A 15144-nucleotide genomic window follows, 5' to 3' on the forward strand; every position below is an offset into this window, starting at 1 on the left:
TATCTCTGCATGAATTAATTTTCAAGAATTAATGAAAATGTACTATAAAATTACAAGACAATTTAAATTTTTTTATATTATTAGATTTCATATTTTGCATTATATATTGTTTGTATAAATTTAAAGTTCTACATATAGAATTGGAATTCGGTTAACAAGTGAACAAATGATATTGGTTATAAAAATATTTATACTAATATTTTTAAAATTGATATCACATAAAATAAATCTATTCGAGATTTAATAAATATTTTTTTAACTTCCTTAAAATTAAGACAAAGAAAAAGATAGAGAAAATTAATTCAATGTTCCTCAATTTGCATCACTAAAATTGCTATAATTAAACCGACGAAAGCTTAAAATTTTATAATTCTTTAATTGGAATAAGTTTAAGTGTAATTAAATATGTATTTTCTTTTGATTTAAGTTGAAAATTGTAATTATTCAAATTAAGTTAGTTTTTTAGATTTATAGTTATTTTTATAATTATTCAAATTTTATAATTCGATGTCCAATTGATATCACTAACTATTTATTATAATGAAATCTGATTCGGTTTGATTATGTGCAGTTCGAATTTAATAAGAAATTTAATTTTTAAATCTAAAACAAACCCTATTTCTCCTAATAAAAATAAAAATAAAAATATTTAATCAATAAATTGTAAAAGCTATCCTCACTTAAAAATTATCTATTTATTTTATTAACCTATTTTGTTTCCTTTTCACCCACGTTGTGGGTGTTAGAAAATAGAGTATAAAAATAGTTTCCCCTAAAAATAAGAATGGTGAGATTTTCCATAAAAATAAATAAAAGAAGGTGAAAAGCATGAGGAAGACTCTAGGTTTCAACTTCAAAAGCCATAATATTGGAAGAAGCTTCCAGAAAATCCTTATTTGATTGAATTTTAAATAATAAATAAATCTTCCCTTCTTCTCCATTCTCCCATTCATCCTTCCATCCAGCAAATCTTCAATTAAATTCGGCGAGAAGTTGATTGGATCCATACCATTAGCATATAAAGAGATGGAGAACGGAGGAGTGGAGAACGCCCACGGCGACGGCAACGGCAATGGGCAGGCTGCGTCGTATACTTATTGGGTAAGAGAAACGATGGCGGACGCTGCTCCGCTCCCTGTTCCTAAGAAACTCACTGCTCAAGACATCCTTTCAACTCAATCTCAGCCTACATCTCTTGGTTCTGTTTGGAATAAGGTAATGCTTTTTTTAAAATTTTTTTTTTGTTTTTTATGCTCATGTTTGTGATCTGATCTAGGGTTTTATTAATGGGTATTTCAGATTTTTCGTACATTTCAATTATTTCGTTTAATGTTTTTTTGGTCCTTGTTCACCATAGGCTGGAACTTGGGAGGAGAAAAACCTTAATAACTGGGCTACTCAAAGATTAAAGGTCTATATGCAAAACCCTGATTTTTGATATATGTAATGTATATGTGTTGAGTGGAGGTTGGTCTCGGACCCTCAACGGAAGGTATTGTCCTGTGGTGGAGTTCTGTCTCCTGCAATCCAAGGAGAGCCCAAAGGGCTTCACAGAGTTAGGAAGACAATACCTTTCGTTGAAGGTCTGAGGCCAACTTCCCCTCAACAATATGTATGTTTAAAAGCTTGAGATGTACTGAAAAACCCAGTTTTATTTTCCAGGAATTGCTTAAATCTGTGGGTTCATTGGATTTATCTTGTGGCAAGGCTGAAATTTCTGATGTAACCAAGTGTGTTGGCGATGTGAGTTATTTTTCTTACTTTTATTTGTGTTTTTGTCTTATAATGTTATTGGACACCATTGATGTAAGCTTAACTAAACTACACCTATGGCTGTATACATAGATATTTACCTTATTTTATGGTGGATATTTCTTGTTTGAGCAGGCTTTTTTGGTGACTGTACGAAACAAGAAGCGTGTTGGCTATACGTATGAGTTGACATTAAAAATCAAAGGTAAGTGGGTCTAAATATGGTGTTATGCTTTTTCTTTCTAAGCTTATTTATCGCTTTTTTGATCAAATTGGGATCTAAATGGAAATCAGGGGAGTGGCATCTACGGGAGGAGAAGAAGACGGTTAATGGCCATATTGATATCCCAGAATTTTCATTTGGCGAGCTCGACGACTTGCAGGTATGCTTGAATTGAGTGCCACTTTAGAGATAACTATTTGGTGTAGAAGAGATAAGAGGATAAACTTATTGAATGGTTCTTGGTATAACTAATTGCAAACATGTTATGATGCATGGGCCTATGGTATAAATTCTATGACATGTTATGATGGATAGGCCTTCGGTATAAATTCAATGACTGCCAGTGCTAGGATAGTGTTTACTGTAGAATATGTCTTTTACATGAATACTGCCAAGTTGCAAAAAATGGCATAAAATGATGAACCAAAGAATTGGTGTTTGGTGTTTATTGTAGAAAAGAGGTTGTAACAAAATAGTGAGAAGCATAATGGTGGGAATTAATGAGAGAAGTTGAAACAATAAACCAGTAGAGTATACTATTGAATTTGAAATATAATTTGACCAAATATTAATTCTAACTGATAGAATTTACCGTTTTAGGTACACTTAAAATATTTGGATACTACACTTAATCTTGATTTAAAAAAAAGTAGATTACAATTAAAACCCCAACACAATATAAACAAGGTTAAAATATGCCATAAGTCTTTGTAAATTTAGAATTTAGTCCCTATACTTATATTTTTAGGAATTCAGTCCTACTTTTCAGATTTCAAAATTTAGGTCCAGTTGTTAACACTGCTAAAATTATTTTGTTAAATTCACTTTCATTACATCATTATTGTTATAGTTATTTGACTACCAAGTGAGTATTTTTTTTTTTTCAAAATGTCTCACCATCAAATTTAACAAAAAAAAAAAAAGAGTTAATTACTAGATCTGAATTTTGAAATCTGAAAAGTTGACAGGTTAATTTTTTGGAAATAAAATTATAGCGACTAGATTCCAAATTTGTGAAGATTACAAGGAGTTATGGCATATTTTAACCTATAAACAAATAACAGTAACATTATATAAATATAGGAATGCGTCAATAGCTATATAAATGAATTATTAACATGATAAAATATATAGTATAAATATATCACGATTATGACTAGAATGCAATAAGAGTACATGATTTGTAGGTGCAGGTTCAGGAGAGAACATGATATTTTGAACCCTAAAACCAATCTTAGGGTAGGGCAATTGTTTTCGTTCCATAGTTATATGTTAGGCATTGGTAATCTATCGACTTTTAGAACCGTTATAGAGCTCGGCAGAAATGACTGAAGCTAACTAAAATGTTTCCATTTTGGATAACGATAGATGGCAGTACAGCTTAGCGAAGAAAAGGATTACGTGCAGCAAGACAAGCAGCAGATTATCCAGGACTTGAAGAAGCGTTTTTTGCAGCCTGTCCGGGAGAAATTGCTTCAATTTGAGCAGGAACTCAAAGATCGGTAGCAAGGGTTCGAGTTCTGTTCCATTTAAACTTTGGTTTTTGTTGAAATTTATTATTGGACTGTAACTGTAACTGTATTCTGTCATCTGTTGTTAGCGACTGCATTTTATTGGAATTTTATGTAACGGGACATAAGATTGTTGAGGAGTCAAATGGCTTCGCTCATATATGGTTTAGGTGTGCCACTAATGTTTAGATCAAAAAATAGTATATGCTTGCCTGCAATGGTAGCTGTTTAATTGAAATCCTCCACATATTTTTCATAGTATGTTTTCTTTGCACTTAGATTCATCTGTTGTTGTTGGAATTGGACCAGTCGGTTAGATTGGGAATTGATCGGTAAATCAATTTGGATTGAATCGGTTTTTGAGAGAAATGCTCAATTTGTTGGAAAAAATTCTCTTTTTCATCTTCTTCTTTAATTTGCAAATTAAATTGTTTCATGAGTAAAATTCAACCAAGAATCCCCTTCCATGGAAGTTAAGATCCGTAACAAACAGGAAAAGTTACTCTCTCTTCCCTTTTAAGCCCTGCTTTTTTTCTCCTTAGTGGCCCCTCGACCTTGGGGCTGGTATCGCTCACATCTCGACTGTTGTAGTCAGTATTTTTTCCCTTTGCCTTTCTCTTTGGCAAAATAAATCGAGTAGTCGTCCTGTCTTTTGTGCCTTTTTTTTTTTTTGTTGGCGAAAGGCGGCGGCTTGCTTCCCCGGGTGCTCTTCCACTTCTCTTGTTGCTGGATCGGTTCTAATTTTCTTCGACTTTTGTTTTGAATGCTTGGCAAGGTCACTGCACAAGGTGGTGCGCCGTTTCTGTTTGACCTTAAAGGCTTGAACATGGTGATGTTGATTGAGTTGCACTGGACCCTCTCTAAGGCGTTGGATCTACAGCTGTCGAGGGGTGACGATGGTCTTGGTGGCTCTGTCCTAGGCTTTGGCCCCTCCTTGGTAGTGAATTTGCCGGTAGTTTGTTTGTCAGCTCTTTTGGACCTATTCTCTCCGGTCATCCCCCCCCCCCCCTTTTTTCCCTGTTGCAAGCGATAGTCGCAGTAAAAACCTATGATCTTTTTCAATAAAAGAAAATAAAGGTGAAAATTATATTAAAATTTTAGTTTAATTATACCCCACTCCTTGTATTCTTCAGACTTTTGAAAATTAGTACCTCTATTTTTCTAATTTGAAAATTAAAGTCTAATTAAAATCACTCTTAATGATCTTCCATTAGATTTGAATATGCGGTATTTAAGTATTCATAGATCTGATTTAAAACTTAAGGTCCAATTCATTACATATTTAAATTTAATTGAAATCAATTAACATTGATACAATTGGATTTTAATTTTTAAATCATACTAGTAGATAATTAAATTATTGAAACTAAAAGCAGGAGGTTAAATTTAAAAAAATTAAAGTGTACAAAGACTAGGGCGTTATTATACTTAAAATTTTAAATATCAAATAAATAGAAATGTATAAAATGTTTTAAAAATAATAAATTATTTTTAACTAAATTAAATAGTTTAATTCAATTACAAAAAAGTTAAAAGTTACTTTTGGTGCAAAATGAAAAGTAGAGAATGAAATGGGAAATGAAGAAAATATGTAAAGTCCTAACTTCTAAAATGGGATAGAATTTTGTGGTACAACTAACATTTGTTTTAAAATTTTTATAGTCAAAGTATAATTTTATCTTTACTAATTTAATTTAATTTAATTTAATGGGCTTTGTCTTTCTCTGTTCCCCCTCCGTCCTCTTATTTATGTCTCCCACACCAAAGAGATGCTTTGCTCCATTTTAAAACCACCATTTCTGTTGATTGTGATTATTATTATTATGGTGGTTACTACCCCGAGACAGAGGCTATCTCAACTGAGTTAAATGTTTGTCACAAAATTATATAGTAATATATTGAAAGTAGTAAAATCATCGGCAAAAAGACTATTAACAATGATGGGATAAAAATAGCCGACAACACTTTTAGTGACGAAGAAAGTGTATACATTACCGTCGGTTAAGGTTTATACCGATGTTCTCTATAATAATGTTATACGCAAGGTTTATAACAATGAGTGAAAGACTTAATGATAAAATATTCATAATATAAATATTTATATTTAGCCACTAATTCAAGAATAATTAAACTCATTACACCAGAGCTCAAGTAAGCCTACCTATAGTCAATATCTCAACCCAAATAAGCTGCTGTTTAATTTGTCACTGTTTTGGTGTTGTTTTTAGTACTATTTTGTTGCTAGTTTGTTGTTGTTTTGCTATTATTCCATTATTGAGTCTTATATGTCAAATAGTCATTTCAAGTTGGGTGGGATTTGGATAATTATGTATGATACTGATACTATGTATGGACTTGACTTATAAAAACCTCTAAATGAGAGTTGTAGACATTTTTCTTAAGGGTAAACTATGTTATTAGTCATTAAATAACGGATAAGTTTTTGTTTAAGTCACTTAACTAAAAATTATAATTTGATCACTAAATTATTCAAAATTTTTATTTAAATTACTAAACTATTCAAAAATTAAATTCAAATATTACAATAAAAATAAAAATACAAATAAAAATATAATAAAAATATAAAAATTAAATCGAATCGAAACAAATAAAAAGCCGCGATATAAGTCATTGTCACCTATGAGTATGACCTGTTGGGAAATGGCAATTGCAATATTGCAACAATATTATTCTACTTGTTTATTGAAACCATATATATATATACATATATATATATATATATATAGTCAATGGCCGTTTGTTTATGTCTTATAAAAAGAATTCCAATGAAAAGCTTCTGAATCTGGCATTAGAATCTCCGCCTACTTTGAATATTTGAGGACTCAATTGAACAAAAAAGACAAATCACAAACATTTGTGAAATTTCATGGGAAACTACTGCATTACTTCTTATCCACACTAATCTAATCAACAACCGTGTGGACCTATACAACCTATATCCTTATTATTCATCATCATTTTATATAGTATTAAAACATATTTAATTTTTCCACAAAAATAAAACATATTTAATTTATGTAATTTTAGTTTTAAGAATTTTGTACATTTACTTTTCAAATCTTAAAATTCAAGTCTAACTATTAATACAGTTAAAATATTTTCAGGGGTGAACCTAGAAATTTAGTTATAAATTTTCAATAGATCAAATAAGTTTATTATGTATTAATTTATAATTTTATCATTTTTAAGGACTAAACGTAATTTTATTTTTTATTTTTAAGGTGCTAAAGTGCAATTTTACTATATATTAATTTATAATTTCTTATTTACAAGAGGATTGAATTGAAATTTTTTATTTTTGGGGAGCCAAGTCTCTTGCCTACTTTAATTCTTTTGTTAAATTCAAGTTCATTACAATGTTATTTTTTAGTTGCATTGCTAACAAGTGAGTTTTTATTTTATTTTATTTTAAAATATTATACTAATAAATTTAATAAAAACAACAATATTAATAATTAAACCTGAATTTTAAAATTTAAAAATAGAGAACTAAATTTAAAAAATAAAATATAAAGATTAAATTTCAAATTTGTGGAGAGTAGATGACACTATTACTTATTTTAAGTTTATATATATATATATATACATATATAAATTACTATTATCACATTTATCAAATCCTATGTATGCCATTTGCGTTTTATTTTTTTATAATCCAATAAATAACCTCAACCTGAAAACCTTTCCTAGCAGAAGTTGAAGAACTTGTGTTTTTTTTTTCCTGAAATTAAGCTTTCAACTTCAAAGGTCTGATTTCCTCTGTCTCTCTTCCCTTTGCCTCTTAACTTTGTACTTGTTTCTTTTTTGAAGAAAAAAAAATGGGAAGCCTTTGCCTGCTTTTGGTGATCTTTCAACTTTCATGGAGTTTGTCTTCCTCTGTTGCTCCTCCATCCTCTTATTTATGTCTCCCAAATGAAAGAGATGCTTTGCTCCATTTTAAAACCACCATTTCTGTTTATTGTTATCGGGATTCTTACCCCAGGATAGACATAGAGTCATGGAACAAAAACATTGATTGTTGTTCATGGGAGGGAGTGAAATGCGACAACATGACTGGTCATGTAATCGGCATCCATCTTAGTCACAGTTGCCTTGATGGTTCTCTCTTTGCAAACAACAACCTCTTTCAACTTCAAAACCTCCAATGGCTTGACTTGAGCTCCAACAAACTCGGAGGCTCTCTGCTTGAGAACACTAGCAGCTTGTTTCACTTTCATGGACTCCGACGACTCAACCTTGCTTACAACGCTTTCGATGGTGCTATCTCAACAGAGTTATTTAGCCAGTTGGTGAGTTTAACCCATCTTAATCTCGCTGGTAATCACTTCTCTGGCTTGATCCCGCATCAAATCAGTGTCTTTCAAGTTTGGTTTCACTTGGTCTCTCTGGTGGTGTTGAACAATATTTGAGATTTGATGGCCAAGGTTTTGACATGCTTGCAAGAAACTTGACCAAATTAAGAAACCTTGTGCTTGACACTGTAGAGATGTCTGATGTTGAACTCAATTCCTTTTTAAACTTGTCTTCACCACTTGAACATTTGAGTCTCAGTGGGTGTAAATTACATGGGGAATTCCCAACTCAAGCTTTTCAGCTTCCAAACCTCAAAGTTTTAGATTTAAGCTGGAATGAGAATCTCACAGGTTATCTCCCTAACACAAACTGGAGTAGGGGCCTTGAGTTGTTGGACCTTTCCTATTGTGCTTTTAGGGGGTCAATTTCAGCATCATTTGGAAATCTCACTCAAATAATTTCCGTTGATTTACATGAAAATTCGATTGAAGGACAGATTCCAGATGTTTTTGGAAACCTTAGAAAATTAACTTATTTGAGGTTTTCTTCATGCAATTTGAGTGGTCCACTTCCAATAACTATCTTCAACCTCACAAAAATTACCCATTTGGATTTGTCAAATAATCACTTGGAAGGTCCCTTTCCAAATCATGTTAGTGAGCTTCAATTTGTAGAGGAACTTCTGTTAGTTAATAACTCTATAAGTGGTGGAGTACCATCTTGGCTGTTCACTCTACCATCTCTTCTACAGTTGGACCTCAGTTACAACAAACTAGTTGGTCCGATTGATCGAATTCAGAAGCTTAGTTCCATTCAAGAGGTTGATTTGAGTTATAACAACATTGGTGGTTCAATACCAGATTTCAATTTTGATCTTGTGAAGCTTACTTATCTTGATTTGTCATCAAACAACTTGAGTGGTCCAATACCAGATTCCATTTTTGATCTTGTGAACCTTACTTCACTTTATTTGTCATCAAACAACTTGAATGGTGTGATCAAGTCAGATATGCTTTCAAAACTCACGAGTCTTATAGTTCTTGATGTTTCAAGTAATAGTTTAATATCATTAAGCACAATAATCAGAAATGTTGTGAACTATTCTTTCCCCCAGCTTACAGATGTGAACTTCTCTGGTTGTAGCGTAAGGCAGTTCCCGAATTTCTTTCAAACATCGCAGTTGAGCAATTTAGATCTTTCCAAAAACATGATTTCCGGTGGAATTTCCAAATGGGAAGCTGAAGGGTGGGAATTATTGCATTCGTTGGACCTTTCTCATAACTGTTTGACTGCTTTGGAGCAAATTCCAGGAAACAATTTGGCATATCTCAACCTTCATTCCAACTTGCTTCAAGGACCAATTCCTCAAATTCCAATTTTAATGAAGTTGTCAGTGATAATCTTTTCAAAGAATAAATTGACCGGAAACATCCCTTCTTCTATTTGCAATTTGAGTCTGCTTCGTGTTCTGGACTTGTCCGAAAACAGCTTGACTGGAACTATTCCTGATTGCCTTGGAAATTTCAGAAGTCTTCAGCTCTTGGATTTGCAAGTGAACAACTTTCATTGGCAAGATCCCTAATTCTTTTGTGAGTAATAGTGAGTTGAGCCATCTTTTACTCAATGACAATCAATTGGAAGGATTAGTACCGCTATCTTCGGCTAACTGTACTTCATTGGAACTTTTGAATTTAGGGAACAAGTTAACGGATAGGTTTCCCCATTGGTTAGAGTGACTTCCAAGACTACAAATTCTTATCTTGAGATTTAATAGATTTTATGGATACATGCCTCATTCCATAGTGTCAGAAACCATTTTTTTGGCGAAAAAAAAAAACGAGTATTGACTTGGAGAAAAACGAAAACGGGAGTCGTCACCAATCTTTTTAGGTGTGATTGGATCACCTTTAAACCATTTTGTTTTAAAATCATTAGTTTTGGTCTACGAAATAAAAGAACGGGTTCGGGAGTCGGTTACATACGAGGAAGGATTAGCACCCTCGTAACGCCCAAAAATTGGTACCTATTGATTATCAAATGTCTTTAATGTCGGAAAAAAAAATTTTAAGATGTAGTCCTCTTTAAAATATTTTAACTTTGAAAATTGAGATTCACTCGTGTCAAAGTATTGACATTAAGTTAACCTTTTTTGAAATTCCTATCTCGAAACAGCAAAATGCTATATTCAATAAGTTAGGACATGTTGCTTTGAAATTCCAAGATAGTGGCTTGCATTTAGAAAACCTAAAAAAATTTAGAAGGGTACTTAATTATTCGAATTCAACGAGAAAAGTGACAACCTAATAAGTTAGGGAACTACTTTCTCGAAATTTCCAAACACCAAGTGTAACGCCCCCACGCCCGAAACCATCACCGGAGTCAAGCTTGAGGTGTTACTAAACTTATCTTACCTTTTAAACAACTCTAAATCACTTATTTTAATTTTCGGAATAAACTGTTTTTCTGCGTCATGGTTACTTAAAAATTCATTTCTCGAGTTTCAAAACTCAAAATTAAGATCCGTAAATTTTTCATGAAACTAGACTCATATATATATCTACTAATTTTTTTCTAGAATTTTTGACTTATCCAATTAGTACAGTTTATTAGTTAAAGTTTCCCCTGTTTCAAAACTCGACTGCACTGACCTCTTCTTACTACGAACCATTTTTCTTCCTATACAAAATTCATATGACTAAGTCATTTGTTTCTCTCAAAACTATATTCAACAAGCATTCTAACCATATAAATTATACCTTCTAATTAGTTTTGTACAATTTATGGTGAATTTCCAAAGTTGAAACAGGGGATCCAGAAATCGCTCTGACCCTGTTTCACTAAAACTTAGATATATCATAAAATATAATACTTTTACCTGTTTTGCTTATTCCATAAGAAAATATACATAATAAGCTTTAATTTCATATATTATTCATCTTCAAAATATGTTTCTACAATTTTTAGTGATTTTTCAAAGTTACATCATTTCTGTTACTTGAATCTGTTTTTAGGTTACTTTCACATTTTTCATAATTTTCATGTGATAATCATCATTCAATCATACATATTAATAAACATGTATATCATCAGCTATTTTCTTAGCTAATCACTAGCAAGTATTTACACATCATTCATTATTCATATTATACCAAAAGTAGCTAAGTTTCTATACATGCCATACCCAAAACAAAACGTCTAGTTATACCGAGTTATTTCTTTGATAGTGTGATCGGCCTCCGACATTTCCTTCGATCCCGAGTGACTAGATAAGTACTATAAGAAGAAGAAAATAAAGAGATTAAGCACTAGGCTTAGTAAGCTTACAAGCAAATAAATCACAACATTCAACATAATGGATAATTATGCATAATATCATCTAACATCATAAATTTCTTTACTTCTCAATTTCTATCTTATTCTTTATTCCCTTACCTTCTTTCTTACCGACCTTTCCTTTTCATAACTATAATCTACTTTTCCTTTGCTGTTAATTCACTGTAATTTAACTCGTATCCTGACCCGTTGAACCACTCGGAATACTAAGGATACTAGGTCGCTCTGTCTATCAATATCTCGCCAATGCCATGTCTTTGACATGGACTTACATGAATTATTCCTGTCTCCAATGCCATATATAATATGGACTTACATGGCTCAATCCTATCTCCAAAGCCATATTTCTAATATGGACTTACATGGCTCATTTCATCATCATCCGTCAACCCTAATATCCTAACATTCCTAGGGTTCAACCGGCTTTCTAACACTTTTCCTCTGTCACTTCACCTTAAATTCGACTTTAAATATTTTCATAACATAAATATATAAATGCTGAAATTGACAATAATAATGTAAAATAAAAGAATATTGCATTTATTTACTGTAAACTTACCTCGATACAAAATGTGACTAAACTTTACAATTTAGTCCTTTACTTTTTCTTTTCCCGATCTACTCTCGAATTTCGCTCTTCTTGATCTATAATAGCAAATTTAGCTTATTTAATATCAACATTTATCAAAACAACCCTTTACTCAAACTTTGGCAAAATTACATTTTGCCCCTAAACTTTCACATATTTGCACTTTTGCCCCAAGGCTCGTAAATTAAACTTCATCCTATTTTCTTATGTTTTATGACATGCTGATCATTTTTCCTTCTATGGCAACATCAAATTCACACACTAACATGTACTTATGACTATTAGGTATTTTTACCAATTAAGCCTTTTTACTGTTTTCACTTAAAACCAAGTAGCACAAGTTGTCTAACATAATTTAAAACCTCATATTCCATCATAAAACATCAAAATACACAAATTTCACCTATGGGTATTTTTCCAAATTTGATTCCTAACTTAAATTATTGCTAGCATAAGCTTTATCGAGCTAGGGACTTCAAAACGTAAAGATCATTAAAAGCGGGCTTGGAATCACTTACTATGAAGCTTGAAAGTTGAAGAAACCCCAGCCATGGAGAGAGGTAAGGTTCTGCTGGCAACTTGAAGAAGATGATACAATTTTATCATCTTTTTTACCTTTTTATTAATGTTAATAACTAAATGACCAAAATGCCCTCCTTACTAAACTTTCAAAAATTCCTTCCATGTCCTAATTTTGTCCATGAACTTAAAATTGGTCAAATTACCATTTAAGATCTCCTAATTAATATTCCAAAATAATTTCATACTAAAAACTTCTAGAATGCAAGTTTTGCAAATTATTCGATTTAGTCCCTAACCTCAATTTAAGCACTTTATGCATAGAATTTTATCACGAAATTTTCACACAATCATGTAATCATACCATGAACCTCAAAATAATAATAAAATATTTTTTATTTTATTTTTTTTACCCTAAATTTGTGGTTTCGCAACCACTGTTCCGTTTAAGCCCTATTTCGGAATGTTACACCAAGCATTGCCTTATTTGCAAAAAAAATCTTATTCGAGGTAATAAGATGTCATATCCAGTGAGTTAGGACACAACACCCCAAATTTCATAGAATAAGTATTTTATTTAACACTCGTATTATGATTTAAAAGAATATGCCGTTATTTAGGTTAAACGCGAAAAAAATCAAAACCCAGTAAGTTAGGGCACGATTGTCTTGAATTACCAAATACGGAATATTTACTTTTGTGAAAGAATTACTATCGGGTTGGATAAAACCTAAATTCGTAATGAAACGAGATAATAAAGAATGCATAACAAATAAAAATTGATAACCATAACAGGATAAACATAAACACAAATGGGAATGATAACGATAAAAACGAAGATAAAATAAATGCGTCAAACGAATAATAAGAAAGGGAAATAATAAATAAGCTAAATGTTTGAAATTATTTTAAAAAAAACTATAAATAAAATAGATGATGAAATAATAAAATAAGAGTAAATGATATATAAATAAAATAAATGTGCTAATACATATATATTAAATTAGTTAATGTAAAAATAATAACATATAGTAAATAAAAAGGAAAATATAATAATAATAATAGTAATAATACAATAGTAATAATAATAAAGAGGTATTATAATATAATAATAATACTGATGATAATAGTGATATTAATAATAATAATAGAAAATAATGCATTAAATTACAATAATAAAGTAATGATAACGATAATATAAAATATAGCAATAATAAAATGATGATATTAATACATAAATGTGAATAGAGGTATAATACCTGAAATATAAATATAATTATATATATATATATAAATAGATAAATAAAAAGATAAATAATAATAAGAGGATAAATAGAGATGAAAATGTAATAATGGTAATAATACTGTAGTAGTAATAATAAAAGAATAATAATAATACATTAAATAGCAAAAGGTAATAATAATAAAAAGATAATAGTAATAAAAATAAAATAATAGTAATGAAAATGGTAATAATAATAAATAGATAGTATTAATACCTTAATAATAATAATATGTTAATAATAGTAAATTAATGAATTAATAATAAAACCATAAATAAATAAAAATAAAGTATAATTATAATATTAATATTAACAAAATAATAATAATAATAATGACATATTAAATTAATTAATTTAATTACAATATTGGAAATTAAAAAGACTAAATTGAACTTAAAGTAAAAGTTCGGGGCCAATTCAGAATAAAAAATAAAGAGAATAGGACCAATTTGAGTGTACGGATAACAAGGGAGGACTGGATACGAAAATTAACCATTTAAGGGGAAAGTACGCGTGGACTAGGTCAAAACACGCTATCCCTTTCCCCTTTCCCATGCTGTTTCAACCCTTTTTTTTATTATTTAAACCATTTTTATTTTAAAATATACTTTAACCTTTTGTCTTTTTTTTTTAAAGAAAACTTTTAAAGCTTATAACTTTCTCAGCTTCTCCACTTCCCTTCTCAACCGAAAAGCTATTATTCTGGCCTACAACCGCCCCCAAGACCCACTGGCAGTGTGAACGTAATATAACTCTGGTAAGTCTCTCGTTCTCTCTATACCTCGTATTTGTGTCGAAATAGAAAAGAATAACAGAATAAAAAAACAAAAAAAATCACCTTTGGAGTATTCTTGGCTGATCTTTATTGATTTTAGTTTGCTTGTGATACTAAAAAACGTAACTCGTTTTTCTTGAAAAGAAAGTGAAAAACCCCCCTTTAGTACAATCTCTTCTCTCCGAAATACAATCGATTCCTCTCTAAAATCCCCCCTTTCAAAATTTTTCTCTTTTCGGTTTTTATAACCTATTATAATCACCATAAAAACTCTCATTCCTCTGTTGTTGCTACTGTTTTTGTTGTTTGTGTTTGCAGGGTATGGGTGTGTCAGACGCGTGGAGGGAGCATGTGCCGGTGGTGGTGCGCGAGGTGGCCACTGGTTGGCCGAGTGTGCGGCTGAAGCTTGGGGCGAGGGCTGCTGCTATTTTCTCTTCTCTGCAGAGGGCTAGGATTTGGACTTTAGGGTTTGTATTTAATTGGGTTTGGTCATTTAGTTTGGGCCGGGCATAATTGGGCCTGTACACATAGCTTCATCTAGCTTCTCTGCATTGCGAATAATTGATCTTTCTAGAAATGAGTTCACTGGCACATTGCCCACAAAACTCTTCTGAAATTTGAGAGCAATGATAGATAAGTCTAAAGAGGGGTTATATTCCTCAATTTTCCAATTTGAGGGAAGGAATAATGTCAAGGGTAGCTTTGGAATTCCTGAGACAACCAGTGGTGTTTATGAAATTCCTATAAATGTAACAATGAAAAGATTGGAGATGGAATTGTCAAAGATAGTGGCTATTTCCGTATCTATGGACTTGTCAAACAACCAATTCAGTGGAAAAATTCCT

The 15144-nt window shown here is 31.2% G+C and overlaps 2 protein-coding genes across 2 annotated transcripts; both read left to right on the forward strand.

The window, feature by feature from the left end:
- The first annotated feature begins 689 nt into the window (after window positions 1-689).
- Window positions 690-3724, forward strand: LOC108467653 (uncharacterized). Its single transcript, XM_017768369.2, has 6 exons — window positions 690-1215; window positions 1358-1411; window positions 1663-1743; window positions 1888-1957; window positions 2047-2135; window positions 3344-3724. Exons 1-6 carry the CDS (start codon window positions 1027-1029, stop codon window positions 3479-3481), a joined length of 621 nt encoding a protein of 206 aa, XP_017623858.1. The 5' UTR covers window positions 690-1026; the 3' UTR covers window positions 3482-3724.
- A 3601-nt stretch (window positions 3725-7325) lies between these two features.
- Window positions 7326-14913, forward strand: LOC108468210 (receptor-like protein 9DC3). The gene is made up of 4 exons (XM_017769102.1): window positions 7326-7796; window positions 7862-9352; window positions 14618-14766; window positions 14874-14913. The coding sequence occupies exons 1-4, from the start codon at window positions 7326-7328 to the stop codon at window positions 14911-14913; spliced, it is 2151 nt and encodes a 716-aa protein (XP_017624591.1).
- Window positions 14914-15144: the final 231 nt, after the last annotated feature.

The sequence above is a fragment of the Gossypium arboreum genome, chromosome 8 (genome assembly GCF_025698485.1).
Source record: "Gossypium arboreum isolate Shixiya-1 chromosome 8, ASM2569848v2, whole genome shotgun sequence".
NCBI classification, from domain to species: Eukaryota; Viridiplantae; Streptophyta; class Magnoliopsida; order Malvales; family Malvaceae; genus Gossypium; species Gossypium arboreum.